General features: G+C 34.1%; 1 protein-coding gene across 1 annotated transcript; it reads left to right on the forward strand.

The window, feature by feature from the left end:
* The first annotated feature begins 6,305 nt into the window (after positions 1-6,305).
* LOC127848457 (uncharacterized) lies at positions 6,306-10,024 on the forward strand. Its single transcript, XM_052380932.1, has 6 exons — positions 6,306-6,324; positions 6,683-6,751; positions 8,852-8,978; positions 9,221-9,343; positions 9,538-9,697; positions 9,918-10,024. Exons 2-5 carry the CDS (start codon positions 6,698-6,700, stop codon positions 9,579-9,581), a joined length of 348 nt encoding a protein of 115 aa, XP_052236892.1. The 5' UTR covers positions 6,306-6,324; positions 6,683-6,697; the 3' UTR covers positions 9,582-9,697; positions 9,918-10,024.
* The last annotated feature ends 4,156 nt before the right edge of the window (positions 10,025-14,180 follow it).

Here is a 14,180-nt window from a genome sequence, read left to right on the forward strand (position 1 = left end):
TCTTTTAATTTATTTGTTATATATTCATAATGAAGTCTGCATCATTAGAACGAAATAACTATTTTGTTTGCAATATTTAAGAGCGGCACCGACGATGGCGATGACGACAAGGGGGCTCATAACTTTCTCCCACAATCAGCTGACGCTTGCCTAGCTGTAGTATATGGTGGCTATTCGTTGCCAAAAATCCAGTCATTCTGATCTGTGTAAAACAAATTGTTTCCGGGTGAAATACATATGTGTTTCTTCTTTTGTAAACTCAATTTTAAGGTGTATTTTGAAAACGAGGTTTGTTGATGTAACAATGTACACTCGTATTTATATAAAATAAGATGCACGTTATTAAACTATTAAATAAATATTATTTCTACCAGAGATACAATTCCGAATGTTCATCCTGACGTTCAGGATAAACAATATTCATTTGTGCGCCTACAATAGAACGCTGCCGAAAAAGGCTTTCCACGCGCATCTTTGCACTATCCGATCATCATGATGTAACACAAAACGCACATTTGGGGCATTGTTGGATTTATATAATGATCGAAATTTGTACCACATTTCATGCAATCTTAAATAGGCAGCCATCTGGATCATCAAATCATTAGCCTCTGGTTATAATTACCGGACACGAATACTTGCTTACCTTATATGTCAATCTTCGGTCATTTCCGTATGTATTCGTTAGGTGTCCGTTGCATACGTATATTTAGGTTGCAGACACGTGACTTAACAGACGGCCAATCAGAATTGTACATGTAGACACGTGGCGTTACACAGCCAATCAGAATTGTACACATAACAATTATAAAAGCTTTCGTTGTTTATATCTATATTTATGGACAGTCTGGAGAGTTTTGACAATCGAGTAGAGTAGTCACGCTTTCTTGACGTGGTGGCCATGTCGGCCACCGCCATGTAAAATTGTATTTCATGAACATTAGCAAGCGTTGAGTTAGAAAATATTCAACAGAAATAAATCTCGATGGAAACAGAAATGAACTTTAGTTGTTACTGTGTATTATCAAGGAACAATGTGTAATTACGTTACAATGATTCGGGTATGTAAAGTCTATTCTCACAAGTTTTGAAATAATAGATTTATAAGCTCCGTCCATTTCACCGCCCAATTAACCATCGTAAAGAAACGTGAGCATTCGCTATTCTTCAGTATTATGTCCGTAACGTTTGAAACATAACATTGTTTGAAAACAAATCACAACTAAATCACGAATAATTAATGGATGCGTGGTCTGTCATTAAGACGCGTTGTCAGTCATAATAAGGCGTGATCATTCATCATGAGGCGTTGTCATTCATTATGAAGCGTTGTCAGTCGTTATGAAGCGTTGTCAGTCATCGTGAGGCGTTTCCAGTCAAAACTAGGCGTTGTCAGTCGCTATAATACGTGGTCAGTCGTTTTGAGGCGTTGACAATAATTATGAGGCGTGGTCAGTCATTATATATATATATATATATATATATATATATATATATATACATATATATATATATATATATATATATATATATATATATATATATATATATATATATATATATATATATATATATATATATATATATATATATATATATATATAGTAGTTTATTCACAGAATAAAATTTGCTTGAGAAATTTTGAGAATGCTGCTACTCTAAATACTATACAAACTTTAGAAATTCTACAATATTAATTCATACAACTATACTGTAATGCACTATACTGTACACGTCTTATTCACAGAGTTAAATTTGCTTAAGACATTTTGAGAATGCTGCTACTCTAAATATTATACACACTTTAGAAAATTTTCAAATATTAATTCATACAACACGGTATGCATGCGGACTCTATTGGTGGTTATACATTTTAAAAGTGGCATGTGGTGGTGGCAAAAGCATACACTTTCCAACTGAACATTCAGCAAAAGATCTTAAATAATATAAGAAAAAAAGTCGAGTTAAAATATAAATGAAGATCTTAAAAGTTGTTGAAATCCTCTATTGTACAAGGTATTGTTTCTGACTTGTAATATGTTACAACAGGTCTTTGCTATAGTTCTAATCATATCTGGATGTATAAACAAGAACTTGAGTTTATCAGTATCGTTTACCGAATGAAAGCTACAATTTACAATATTAGCCTTTTCTATTAATAAGTTTATATCATACACATATGTAGGGCATTCTAAGAGCACATGAGATTCTGACTCCACAGCATTAAAACATAATGGACATGCATCTTCTGGTAGATTTTCATAGCGCCCAGTTTCCAGTCTTAACACCGCACCTAAACTTGGCTAAAGCCGATCTATGCGGAAATGGAAGAGTAAGTCTGCAATAATTTTCAACCTAATAATGATCTTTAAAGAGCCTGTATGTTCGTAATTTATAACGTCCATTCTAGCAGACACATATCCTTGTTTAAAAACATATTTGTCAGATCTAATTAAACATTTCACCCAATCTCGTTCACATGCATGCATACTTTTAAACAGTTCGGTCAGCTGGTCATTCCACCATGGTTTGCCTGTTTTACATCTTTTAAAAGAAACATTATTTGGGTTTACAATTCTATAAGGCAACTTATCATACATATCTGATCTAATAAAATTACACCAACCACTATATGCAGTATCGATCTCGGAATGTGTTCTCAGATCTTGTTCAAGCATATCAATAACAGAATTAATTGCTATCATTGTTTCATCATACGCCAAAAACGATTTGGGCACACTATTAACATTAAATTTGTCAAAACTTGGTGCAGAATCTGAATTGCTATGAGCTGTAGAACACGTTCCGACCCCGACACTCATATTCCATGCTATAACAGAGTGGTCTGGTGACACAACTTGTTAATACCAAAACTATTTAGGATATCAGACACATGTACAACTTTAAAATCAATAAAATGTTGCAAGTTGTCATGACTGATTAAGCAATAATCTATTACAGAACCGCCATTGACTGAAATTGAAGTAAAGTCATTGCATATGAAATTTCTACCATTCAACATACACTTTCTATTAGATATTGTATAAGATGATCCCCATAGGCATTAGACTTGTTATCAACTATATTGCGGTGTACAATATCGTCAACACATGCAATAAAATCTTCGTGATTACTACAACGACTATTTACATGTAAGTTTTAACATATAAAGGTTAAACCTTCATGTTGATACTGGTACATATTTTGCAATAATTTATCAAAAAAATACACTCCGGTCCTCACATAATGTAGTCTAATGCGAAAATGTGTACATACACAAATGATCTCAGTACATATAACTGTTGTGTGTGTGTGTAATGGTACCTTTACAAATCTCGCATGTCTATAATAATAATGAACGTGATTAAAGTTTACAATATCTTACAAAAGTCAAACCTGCAATAAGTGATATACGCAAGTCGCCAACGATACCTGACAGAACTTATCGACATTCCACATGCGGCACAAAAGTTGCATCGACGATTGAATATCGATGGTCATTGTCGTTATAAATTATCGGCGTATCGTATCTCTAAAACATTTGCATGTTAATTTCATATTTATCACTTCAAAACATCATATGTGATGCCATCATACTCAAAATGCTAAATATTTATCAAAAGAAAAAAAATGTATGCCTGACCATCATTCATGAATTGATATGCCTCTGCAGGAAGTACGAACATTATCAGAAATTAAATGTGACACATTATTGCAATAATGCTCGTGTGTGTGTTTTCGGGTATGAACATCACCAACACGACAATCCACCATTACGAAAAATATATCCGCCGAACGAAATACTTTACCAGACGAAACGATAAATGAATGTAAATATGTCGTTCGATTAACATCGGCATGCGCAATTTGCCACATTGACGTGAAACGCATCAACTGAGTGAATGCAGATTATTACGTGGGAACGTCATTATAAAATCGTCAATTAACCCATATGATGAAACATACAACAAAGTCATGGATGAATTCAAGTCCAATTTAATATCCGTTCCAATGCCTTTACATTTAGTTCATTCACAAATTCATCCGTAATTAAGTTCGATAAACACAGTCTCATTCCGTAAATGACTACATGACTCGACGCCACCTCTTCCATCCACGTCCAATTCTCCTAAATAACAATCCTAAAGTATCCATTTAAATATGCTCAGAGTTTGCGTTTTCTAACCAAGCATGCACATATATATCGATTAACACAACTCTGTATTCAAATTTTTGGTTGGTTAATATAACTCCGCCTTTGCACGTGCTCATTGTTGGTTGGCTGATACTATTTTTGCTCAATAAACCACATAGTAGGAATTGTCATAGATTACATTAAACTGTGTTTTTGTGTTGATTAGCAATAATTATATAGGTATGGACATTACATTCTGATAATTAATCATTTAGGTGTATAATATGTATTCTAATTATTTTGGTATCAGTAAGGTATAACAGCCTTAAGGTAAATGTTCGTTTGACGTACCAGTTATATTGTTAGTCTGTAATACGATACATATTCACCTTAGCTTTTTGTTTTTGCACTCCGGTAACTTATAATTCTAGCATCTGTTACAAGTCACTTCGTTGGTCTAGAACATGATATCATATGCTCCTTCATAATTGCATTTTCTAAGGTATTTGTGGTCACATTGTTCGTAATAAATAAATAAATAAATAAATAAATATAAATATATATATATATCCGTTACAACATGATTTCATATGATTTTCGTGACATGTGTTTTATACATGTATAGACTATACTGCGCTTGTCCAGATATTCAGAACGCACACTGAACTTTCCACTGTCCGCGGGTCAGCTACATTTGCTACGAGTATATTTTAAAGAGTCGCAATAAATAAAAAACGAAGTCAAAAGTACATATCATTCAAAATTGGGTTCTATCAACCGACCGTCATTGTTATTTTGATTTTCGAATTTTGCAATGGAAAGCCTACGTTTGTTAAGATCAGTCGTGACTTTGCTTACCTTATTTTGTAATCACCAAACCAGATGACACAGTACCCACGGCTATTTCGAAATTCCGATAACGTTTGTGGCTATAAATTGCGTGATATTCTAAAACTTTTTGAAACAACGTCAATACGAAAATGAAAATCTGTAAGTCACGTTTATATATATTCATTTTTTTATTTATTATTTTATTATTTATTATTTATTTTCGTTCCTATTTATTTATTTGCACTTGGTCAAGAGTGTCCGTTTTAACTTTCATATTATTGACTATAATAAATTATGATCATAGTTAACAAATATGAATTACAGTTCTAATTGAAAGAGCTACGATACGAACCGATTTATAAAACTTTTCACCATTTACAGGTTACTTAATTACTGCGGAAATACTGTGTGCAATGCGCGTATCAGGTATGTACAATAGTTTAATGAGTGAAATGTTTAAAGCATATACATGTTGATATGTTGATATATTCGCGTTATGAAGATATATATATATATTTATTTACATATATAATAATGGTAGAACTTCCCATAAAGATTTTAAACATTGATTGTGTTATGATTATATATATACGTATTTTTGCTTACATTATATATATTTAAGTTATAAAGAACATTTTACAAATGAACATGTTTAAAAAATAATAGCGAGAGTAAATGGAAATTATTTTATGTTATGTTATGATAAATAATATATCATAAGTATGCACCATTTATATAAAAACTTGTATTTTCATGCTAGGTGCATTACTGCACATGACTGACAAATGACAACACTTCTGCCAATATATTTTACTTTAAATAATATTGTTCCGCACATGAGTTTAATAATATCTGATAGAGAAGTAATGTCTTTATAACATTGCAAAACGCGGAAATCATTTGACTTTGAAATACTCCTACGCTTATTAAATGCGTTTGAATATACGCGTCCGTGAACTATATTAAGGAAATAAACGTTTGGACATTATTGGCTCGCCATTTAGAACTAAATATTGGTTTGGAAAGTCGGTAACACCTACATTTTTATTCTTACACATTCATTATTAGAAATATAAACACATATTATGCCGCTTTGAATTAGTCTTCTAACCAATCTGTAAATTGCAGATGGAGGGTCGCTTTTTGCCTTCCCTAAATACTTTTTAACGTACGCGGGACACAAGCATAAACGAAAGTACTCCAAACGCAAATCTATATATATAAACATTTAAACGTTGGTACTTACATGACTACAAACACTTCTTACATGTATTTCAGAATGTCTTGAATGCTTCAACTGTCAAAATATTGCGGACCCAGATACATGCTAAAAAACAATTCAATGTTTAGATAGTGAGGTTTGTTTCAATTTCTTAACAGGTACGGTAAGCAACTGATACATGATTTTTATTGAAAAGTTGTACAACGGCTTTTGTTAATGTCATTGTTTGAAAACTCTGAATTACGTACCTTAATTCACTTCTTTTCTCCCAAAATATGTAGTATTTGAAACAAAACCGGTTTGCATTCTTTACAAATGCTTCCTCTTCAATACTTATCTCTGCGAGATCGTGTGTCGCGCTGCATTTGGAGATATAAAATTAAAATTAAAAACAAAATGTCTTGATATCATGCTTCCTCTTGTGTAACAAAACTATCAATAATGAACGGCGATGTTAGGAAATTAACCTTCTTTACTTTTCTTCATGTTAATAGTCCTGCTATTTGCAAATGCTCCACTCTGGTAACGATGTACTGTACAACATGGGCTGTCAGAACAATCAGGTAATAACTTTAATAATAACCCATTCGTTTGTTTCAATCTCGTTTCCGTTCCGGTTTTCCTTTCTTAAACATTTTGCAACATATAGTTTTATCTCTTTGAATAGTTATGTTTTTTTAATAATAACCGCTGCATTTTGACTGTATGATCTTATCGGTCGCGATTGAATTCATCTGAGTGTAAAATCTCCTTAATTAGTTTAACATATGTGACATGTTATTTTATCATATTTTAATAGGATAGACTAGTCTTATTGAAAAAGATATTATGTTGTTACACTTTTACCTCCCAAAATTAAATAGAAAGTGGATGTTAGCTAAAAGGGTTCGTTTGCATGACTAACCAAATCATAATGCTGATAGTATGATCAAAGATATAATATCCTTTAATATATTGTAATCTAAAATTATAATCTAAGATTAAAGTCTTCATCTTGACCTCAACGTTCGACCTTAACCTTTATTAGCTATATAGTTCTTGTCGATGGCAAAGAAATCAAATTTAAGTAGATATGTGTGTCCTGTTTTTCAAAATCATTCCATTCGAAGTCGAACGATAGAGCCGAAAAGTCATGTTTGGGCAATTATGTCATTTAAATCTCAACGTTTAACCGTGAAAATGAGCGCATTTGCGATGGTTTTACGCGGGACACCATAATACAAAGGACAAAGTCGTAATTTATTAATAAAACGATCATATATTGACAATAAAGAAAGACGCTAGGTTTTTATAATGCGACAAACTTTCTAAAATTGGTGAATATTTTCGCACAAAAACGGTTAAATTATTCATTGCATAACGTTATACTTACGCTATATTGGATAATTAACCTCAAGATTTGACATTGACCTTAAAGAAAGCAACATTGTTATTGTGCGTGACATCGCGTCTTCTACAGTCGAATATGCTTGCAAAGTTATTCATAAATCCTTAATAAACTGATTACGTTATAGTCCCATAATTTGCGGAAAAAACGGTCAGGCCAACAGACAGGCTGACGCACTCTAAACATAGATTTTACCTGTGTAAGAAAAGACAAACTTCGTTGTAATTATCCCCACGCTTTTCGGAGAAAAAGTGGAGATATTGTGGTTATCTCCGTCCTCCGTCCGTCCGTCCTGGCCACTATCTCCTCCTACACTATAAGCACTAGAACCTTGAAACTTACACACATGGTAGCTATGAGCAAATGTGCGACCCTGCACTATTTGGAATTTTGATCGTACCCCTGGGTTAAAAGTTATGGGGGTTGGGGTGGGGCCTGGTCAGAGATTTTCAATCATTTTTATGCCCCGGTATGGTGCATTGGCCATATCTTTTGCTATATTGAAGATAGCAACTTGATATTTGGCATGCATGTGTATCTCATGGAGCTGCACATTTTGAGTTGTGAAAGGTCAAGGTCAAAGTCATCCTTCAAGGTCAAAGGTTAAAAAAAACAAATGCAAGGGAAGTAAAAAGCTTTAAAGGGAGGTAATTTATGAACCTGCCATATTATTTTTTTTTAATAAATGAGAGCGACGCAGGTGGGGGCATTTTGTTGCTGACAAACACATCTCTTGTTTTATGTTATTTTACATTAACTTCTTCATTTCTACACCGATTCAATTCCAATTGATACAGAACATCCCTTATGACAATAAGGTCCATCTCAAGTATGCATGGCCCCATTACCAACCCAGGGGTGCCCCCTGGGTCAAACATGCGGCGTAGGGATACGCGTCGGCCTCTGCCGCGCCATTTCTAGTTAATATTGCGATGGCATGATCTTAAGAAACTTCAAGAAGACCAACAAGATGGCTTACTTGACGTGTCGACCCGATAATAATATGCCATACAATTTGATTGTCATGGTGCAACTATACACCGAAAATGAAACAAGTAGGTGGATAACATTTGGATATATAACGAGACTTCTGAGACGTGTAATACTTCCAATTGCAAGCGCATTAAAATGTTAAGACACGTTCTGAAAATGAATATTATCTACTGAAGACGTTGATGGAAAATTGAAATAAAAATAAATTCTTGATGAAAAGCAACAAAATTCAAAATGTATAGCATGCATCCCCAAACCTTATATGAACCTTTTACATTTGCAGTTATGCAGTTCTTCCGTTGATCCCATCGGTATCATCGGTCGCTCTATCCAGTCCCTACAGCAGTATTCTTGTCATGAATGCTGCAGCAATAACCGGTGCAATGATCAGCTATGTAAACACAGAAAACGTATGCATACTATAGACACATATATAATATACTGTAAATGTTATTACCGATCGTATGCAAGAAATGATTTTTAAAATACGCCGCCATCAGAATAAAAAGCCCATATTTTAACATATTTTAATCATATTCAAACATTCAAATATTAATTCAAATGTTTATCGTTAGTTAAAGAAATATTTACCCATGTTGTATCAATCTACATACAATTATTAGCAAAAATACTGATTGAACATCTTTTTTAGCAACATCATGCATTGACGACGCAACACTGGACTGTTCCCGTCTGAACTCCATCATCAACGTTTGTGCTGATGTTCATCACGCCAAAACCATTTGTCCAAAGTTTTGCGGACTCTGTCAGCTCGGTAAAAATAGTTTATGCCAAAAAACATTAAGCAGAAACATTTGTTTGATAAAAAGGATCTACACAGTGTTATGTATATATGTAATCAGTTAAAACTTTATTATAAAGATATATATTCCACATTACTTTGAACTGGTGAAATATATTTTTATATTTTTTTAAATGAAATAATCTTATACTAAAATATCATTTCAGTTGATGGCAACTGGGGAGACTGGGGGGAGTGGTCTTTCGTGTAGTAACGGAACGAAAACACGCACACGTACCTGCTCGAACCCGCCCCCTTCCAACAGTGGACTCAACTGCACCGGGCCTAATGTTGAATCAAAAATATGTGCGAACCAACTATGTCCGGGTATGGATATAATGAAGTATTGCTTAAATTCAGATTTTCATAATAAATTACATCATGTTTACATTTCAATGTTGGTTAACCATTTGACGATAGGTTTTTTACGATTTATTACGATGGGTATCTTATATACAAACGATTAAAATCATTTTTTTAATTGACACATAAACTGAAAACACTTTTGAACTAAGGCATCTAGTGGTGATTTTTGTTATTTTCCAAGTACACGGAAATTGGTCAGATTGGTCCATGTGGTCAAGTTGCTCAGCTACTTGTGGTGTGGGAGTACGAAAAAAAAAACAAGAACGTGCACGAATCCTACACCAGACCGGTCTGGGAACAATTGTGTCGGTGAACCGAGCGAATATACAGTGTGTCCAAATGAACCCTGCAACGTCATTGGTAAGTTTCCTTTTTCAATTTTAATTATAATGCAAATTTAGTGGGAAATATGTAACAATCCACTAGTTTTATCAAGTAGAAATCACAAAAGTCATATGTTTTATTTAGATGGTGGCTGGTCGAGCTGGGGTGTGTGGCAGAGATGTTCTGTCACATGTGGAGTGGGTCTAAAGTTTCGACACCGGACCTGCACCAGCCCCAGTCCTTCCGGCTACGGCAAAAATTGTGAGGGCGACTATACAGATTCTGCTGTGTGTGTCAACACGCCATGTGAGTAAATATAAGCAATCAAATTTATACACAAGAAAAACTTTATATTTTTAATTTTGACTCGTAGTTCATTGAGAAGCATTAATCAGCACAACTTGCATTATGACATTATCGCAATACGCCAAGATGCCATGCTTAACATAAATTGAATGACTGAAGAATTAAATAAAGTAGGGATAGATCGTCAGGTAATTATTAAATTGGTATACAGTAATAAAGTGATACAAATAGTAACTTGTGTCAAGAATGCTGGATATTAGTTAGTTTCTCGAAGTTTTGATCACGATGGGTTCACATTTGGAGAAATCATTCTTCCGAATTAAGTTAATTCTTTTTACGTAGTATAAACAACATTCATTTATTTAAATGCCGCGTTAATCATATAACTGTACTTAGAGGTATGTGTACAAGTTATTGATGAATTGATGAAAGGGAGCTGGTCGTTATGCAATATACTGTTACGTCATTATGCAGATTTTGAATAAACGAAACATTGATAGACATCTTTTTGAATTCCTCGAAGTCACGTTCATGTACAACAAACGTTAAAAAACGACCAAAAATAGAATCTACCATTTTACAAACTCAATCAACCGTGAATGGCATTAATCTAATTTGCACAAATGTAATTATTTAACGAAAACAATTACACCTCATAAATATTGTATTAATGTTTAAACTCTGTCATTTAGCTGTGGAAAGAGGGCTCACTCGCCAAACTTAGACGTTTACAGAACAATCGTCTGAACGAAATAAATGAGGTCGAAAAATATGTATGTAAATGTGTTGTGATATAAATATATATATACTTAAAATTATTAACAGAAGATCGTCCACAAAATCATGCACATGCCCGATAAAGTTAAATGCAGTTTAAGCCTAAACATGTCGTTTTTATGTATACCAATAAAGTAAAAGTATATTATGTTATATAAAGTATAAATAGTATTTAAGTCATGTATATTTTTTATCATTTTTAAATGCCAACCGATCCCATCTCTCACACCAAATCTCACGATGTGATAACAGCTCTTCCATTTTCGCAAGTCGACAACAAAAGACGGATTTATCAAACATAATTCAACAGGATATGTTTCAGGAAAACATTGCTTTTAAAATGAAAATCAGTGCACAGCTATTAATTCAATGGAATTATCATAGGTTTATACAACGTTTCAAGACGTAACCTGTCAACGCCAATTTTAAGAGAAGCTTATTGTTATCCAGACATGGGTCTGATATCAAGAAATTGTTTGTTTAATATCAAGTAATGATTTTCTGATATAAATAAATTAATTGTTGAAATCTAAACATATGGATAGTATTTATTGACATCAGGAATTCGATTTTTTATATTAGAAAATCTAACTATTGATATTAAAAATACATTTTTGATATCAAAAATTCATTTCCTGTCACAGATAAATGTCTGCAAATCAGAAAAAAACGACACCTTATTCGAAAAGAGCTCTCGTTAATTTGAAAAAGGCTTTCATAATTAATCATTCAAACCGTTAACAAACAAAGCAATACAGTCGTTAATATTTGTTTTGTCATCTAGGAAAAATGAATTTGTTTTACACATCTTGTGCAAAACTATTCAGTTCTATGTAGAAGACAACCCGCTAACAAATCTTGAAATCGGAAATACATTCGAAATCTTAAATCTTGGATATTAGTTTCCGTCATTAAACCACTGAGTCTCGACAATATGAATTTTACCTCTTATAGTTAGTGAAATTTAATCATAGACTGAACATTTTCATCTTGTCTACAATCAACAATTTAAAACAGAAAGCGATAGGTGGAAGTTGAACATGTAAGTGTAGTTGTTTTGTACACACACGAGTGTTATCATGATATATTTTGGCACACTGTAGCAACGTTTAATACATGTCTTACTTGACATTGTATGTCGTAAGATTCTGAATTGAAGTATTCGCAGTGGTTATCTCCCATGTCTGAACGACAGCCATTGTACTCACTTGAAGATCTGGAAAGATTATTATTGTAAATTGTTCTTTTTATAAAAACCCGTATTTAATTCTGCATTATTAAACTTTATATAGATGACATGGAGTAAACAGTGTGCACTATTATGAAAATATTCATACTTTGAAAAACAAAAGAAACAAATAAAATGAAATATACTATTATCACGTGGTGTGTACTAGCTGAAAGGAGATTAAAGATCTATGCTCGGAATCAGCCTAACCTCTGCTTCAATTTTGATTCTTATGTTTGCAAACAACTCAAAACGTCGTAAAGCCTCCTGACTTAAATGCCGCTATAGGTCGATTGATCGTTGGTTAATGTCCCTCTTCTTAAGCGACTCTTTCATGATAATAGATGCAGGCATTTATTAAAATAATATTGTTACCTAGACAATTACGAAAACTTCCGAAGAATGATTGACAAGCAAACACAAATTCAAAATTAACAGTGTAATCAACGGAATACATTTTAAAAAGTAATGTCACGCTGTACTCAAAATCTAAAATGTGCATTGAATTACTGACATTTAGTTTTAATCTTTAAAACTGACGTTATGGCACGCGATGGGGTAGGCGCTTCGCTTTTGAGCATTGTTGAAGTTGTCTGTGTGTCCAATTTAAAACTTCTCAATGGCATTCATTTCTTCTTTTGTTCTGGCCAATAACAGTTTAAAATTCTGCTTCAGACACAAAAAGAATCAAATTCGATTAACTTGCAAATTAATACATGAATAGCGTCATATAATGTTGACATCATGTGTGTGAGGGGGGGGGGGGTTTACATTGACTCTGGCTTTAATCGTTTAATATTCAATAGCATTGATTACGCCTTTCGCAAAATACATAGGTCTTAAATTAAAATCATAGTACAATGAAACCCCTCTAAACCGGACACACCGGGACCGAGTGGAAATTCCGGTTAAGAGAGGATTGAACACTTACATACATTTCAGTGTCCTTGCGCAGTTTGCAAGCTTGATAAGAAGCTGAAGAGCTTCTTAATAGGTCATGTAACCACCAGGGAGTGGGGGAGATTTTTCTTTAGGTTCGGCGTCGTCGGTCTCGAATGTAGTGATGGTGTTTGTCTTGTAGCTTTCCACAAGATTGTCGTCCCAATTTTCATCATTGTCCTCGGTCGGAGTAACGGTTTCGATCTCATCGAATTCTGCCATTATGCCATCTGCAATGCCAGCTCACGTACCAAGACAGCCAAAGACACTTCTTCATCTTCATCATCAACATGATTTCCACTCCCATCGCTACCATCATCGCCATCATACTGGTTTGAAACCTTAAACCAAACTCCCTCAAAACGCTTCAAAATTGTCTTTGGCTTTACTGCTTTCCACGCACCTATAATCCACTTGGTGGCGTCCAGTAGCGAGTTTTCCTTTGTCATTTCTTTTACACTACTGGCAGTCTCTAACTTACTGATCAGCGATGTCAGGAGTCGCCGTCGGTAGAGTGCATTAAAAGCACGGATGATGCCTTGATCGAGCGACTGCAGGGGGCTGCTGGTGTTCGCAGAAAAACTTTACTTTGGCATGAGAGAGCTGGTGGTCGTCTTCTTTTCCATGTGAGGTAGCGGTGTCTAACATCAGCAGTATGTCAAGACCCTTACACTGCATGTTCACATATACGCCCGTAATCCAGTCATTGAACACCTTGTTGTTCATTTAGGCCTGTTTTGTTGTGCGTGTACTGAACACCTAGCGCACTCACTGTTCTATTCTTGAAGAAACGCGGCTTGACTATTTTCCCTGTGGAGTGGCGTCAATTTTTCGCCTATGGCTGAGCACGCTAGCATAACAGTCACACCC

The sequence above is a fragment of the Dreissena polymorpha genome, chromosome 10, assembly GCF_020536995.1.
Source record: "Dreissena polymorpha isolate Duluth1 chromosome 10, UMN_Dpol_1.0, whole genome shotgun sequence".
NCBI classification, from domain to species: domain Eukaryota; kingdom Metazoa; phylum Mollusca; class Bivalvia; order Myida; family Dreissenidae; genus Dreissena; species Dreissena polymorpha.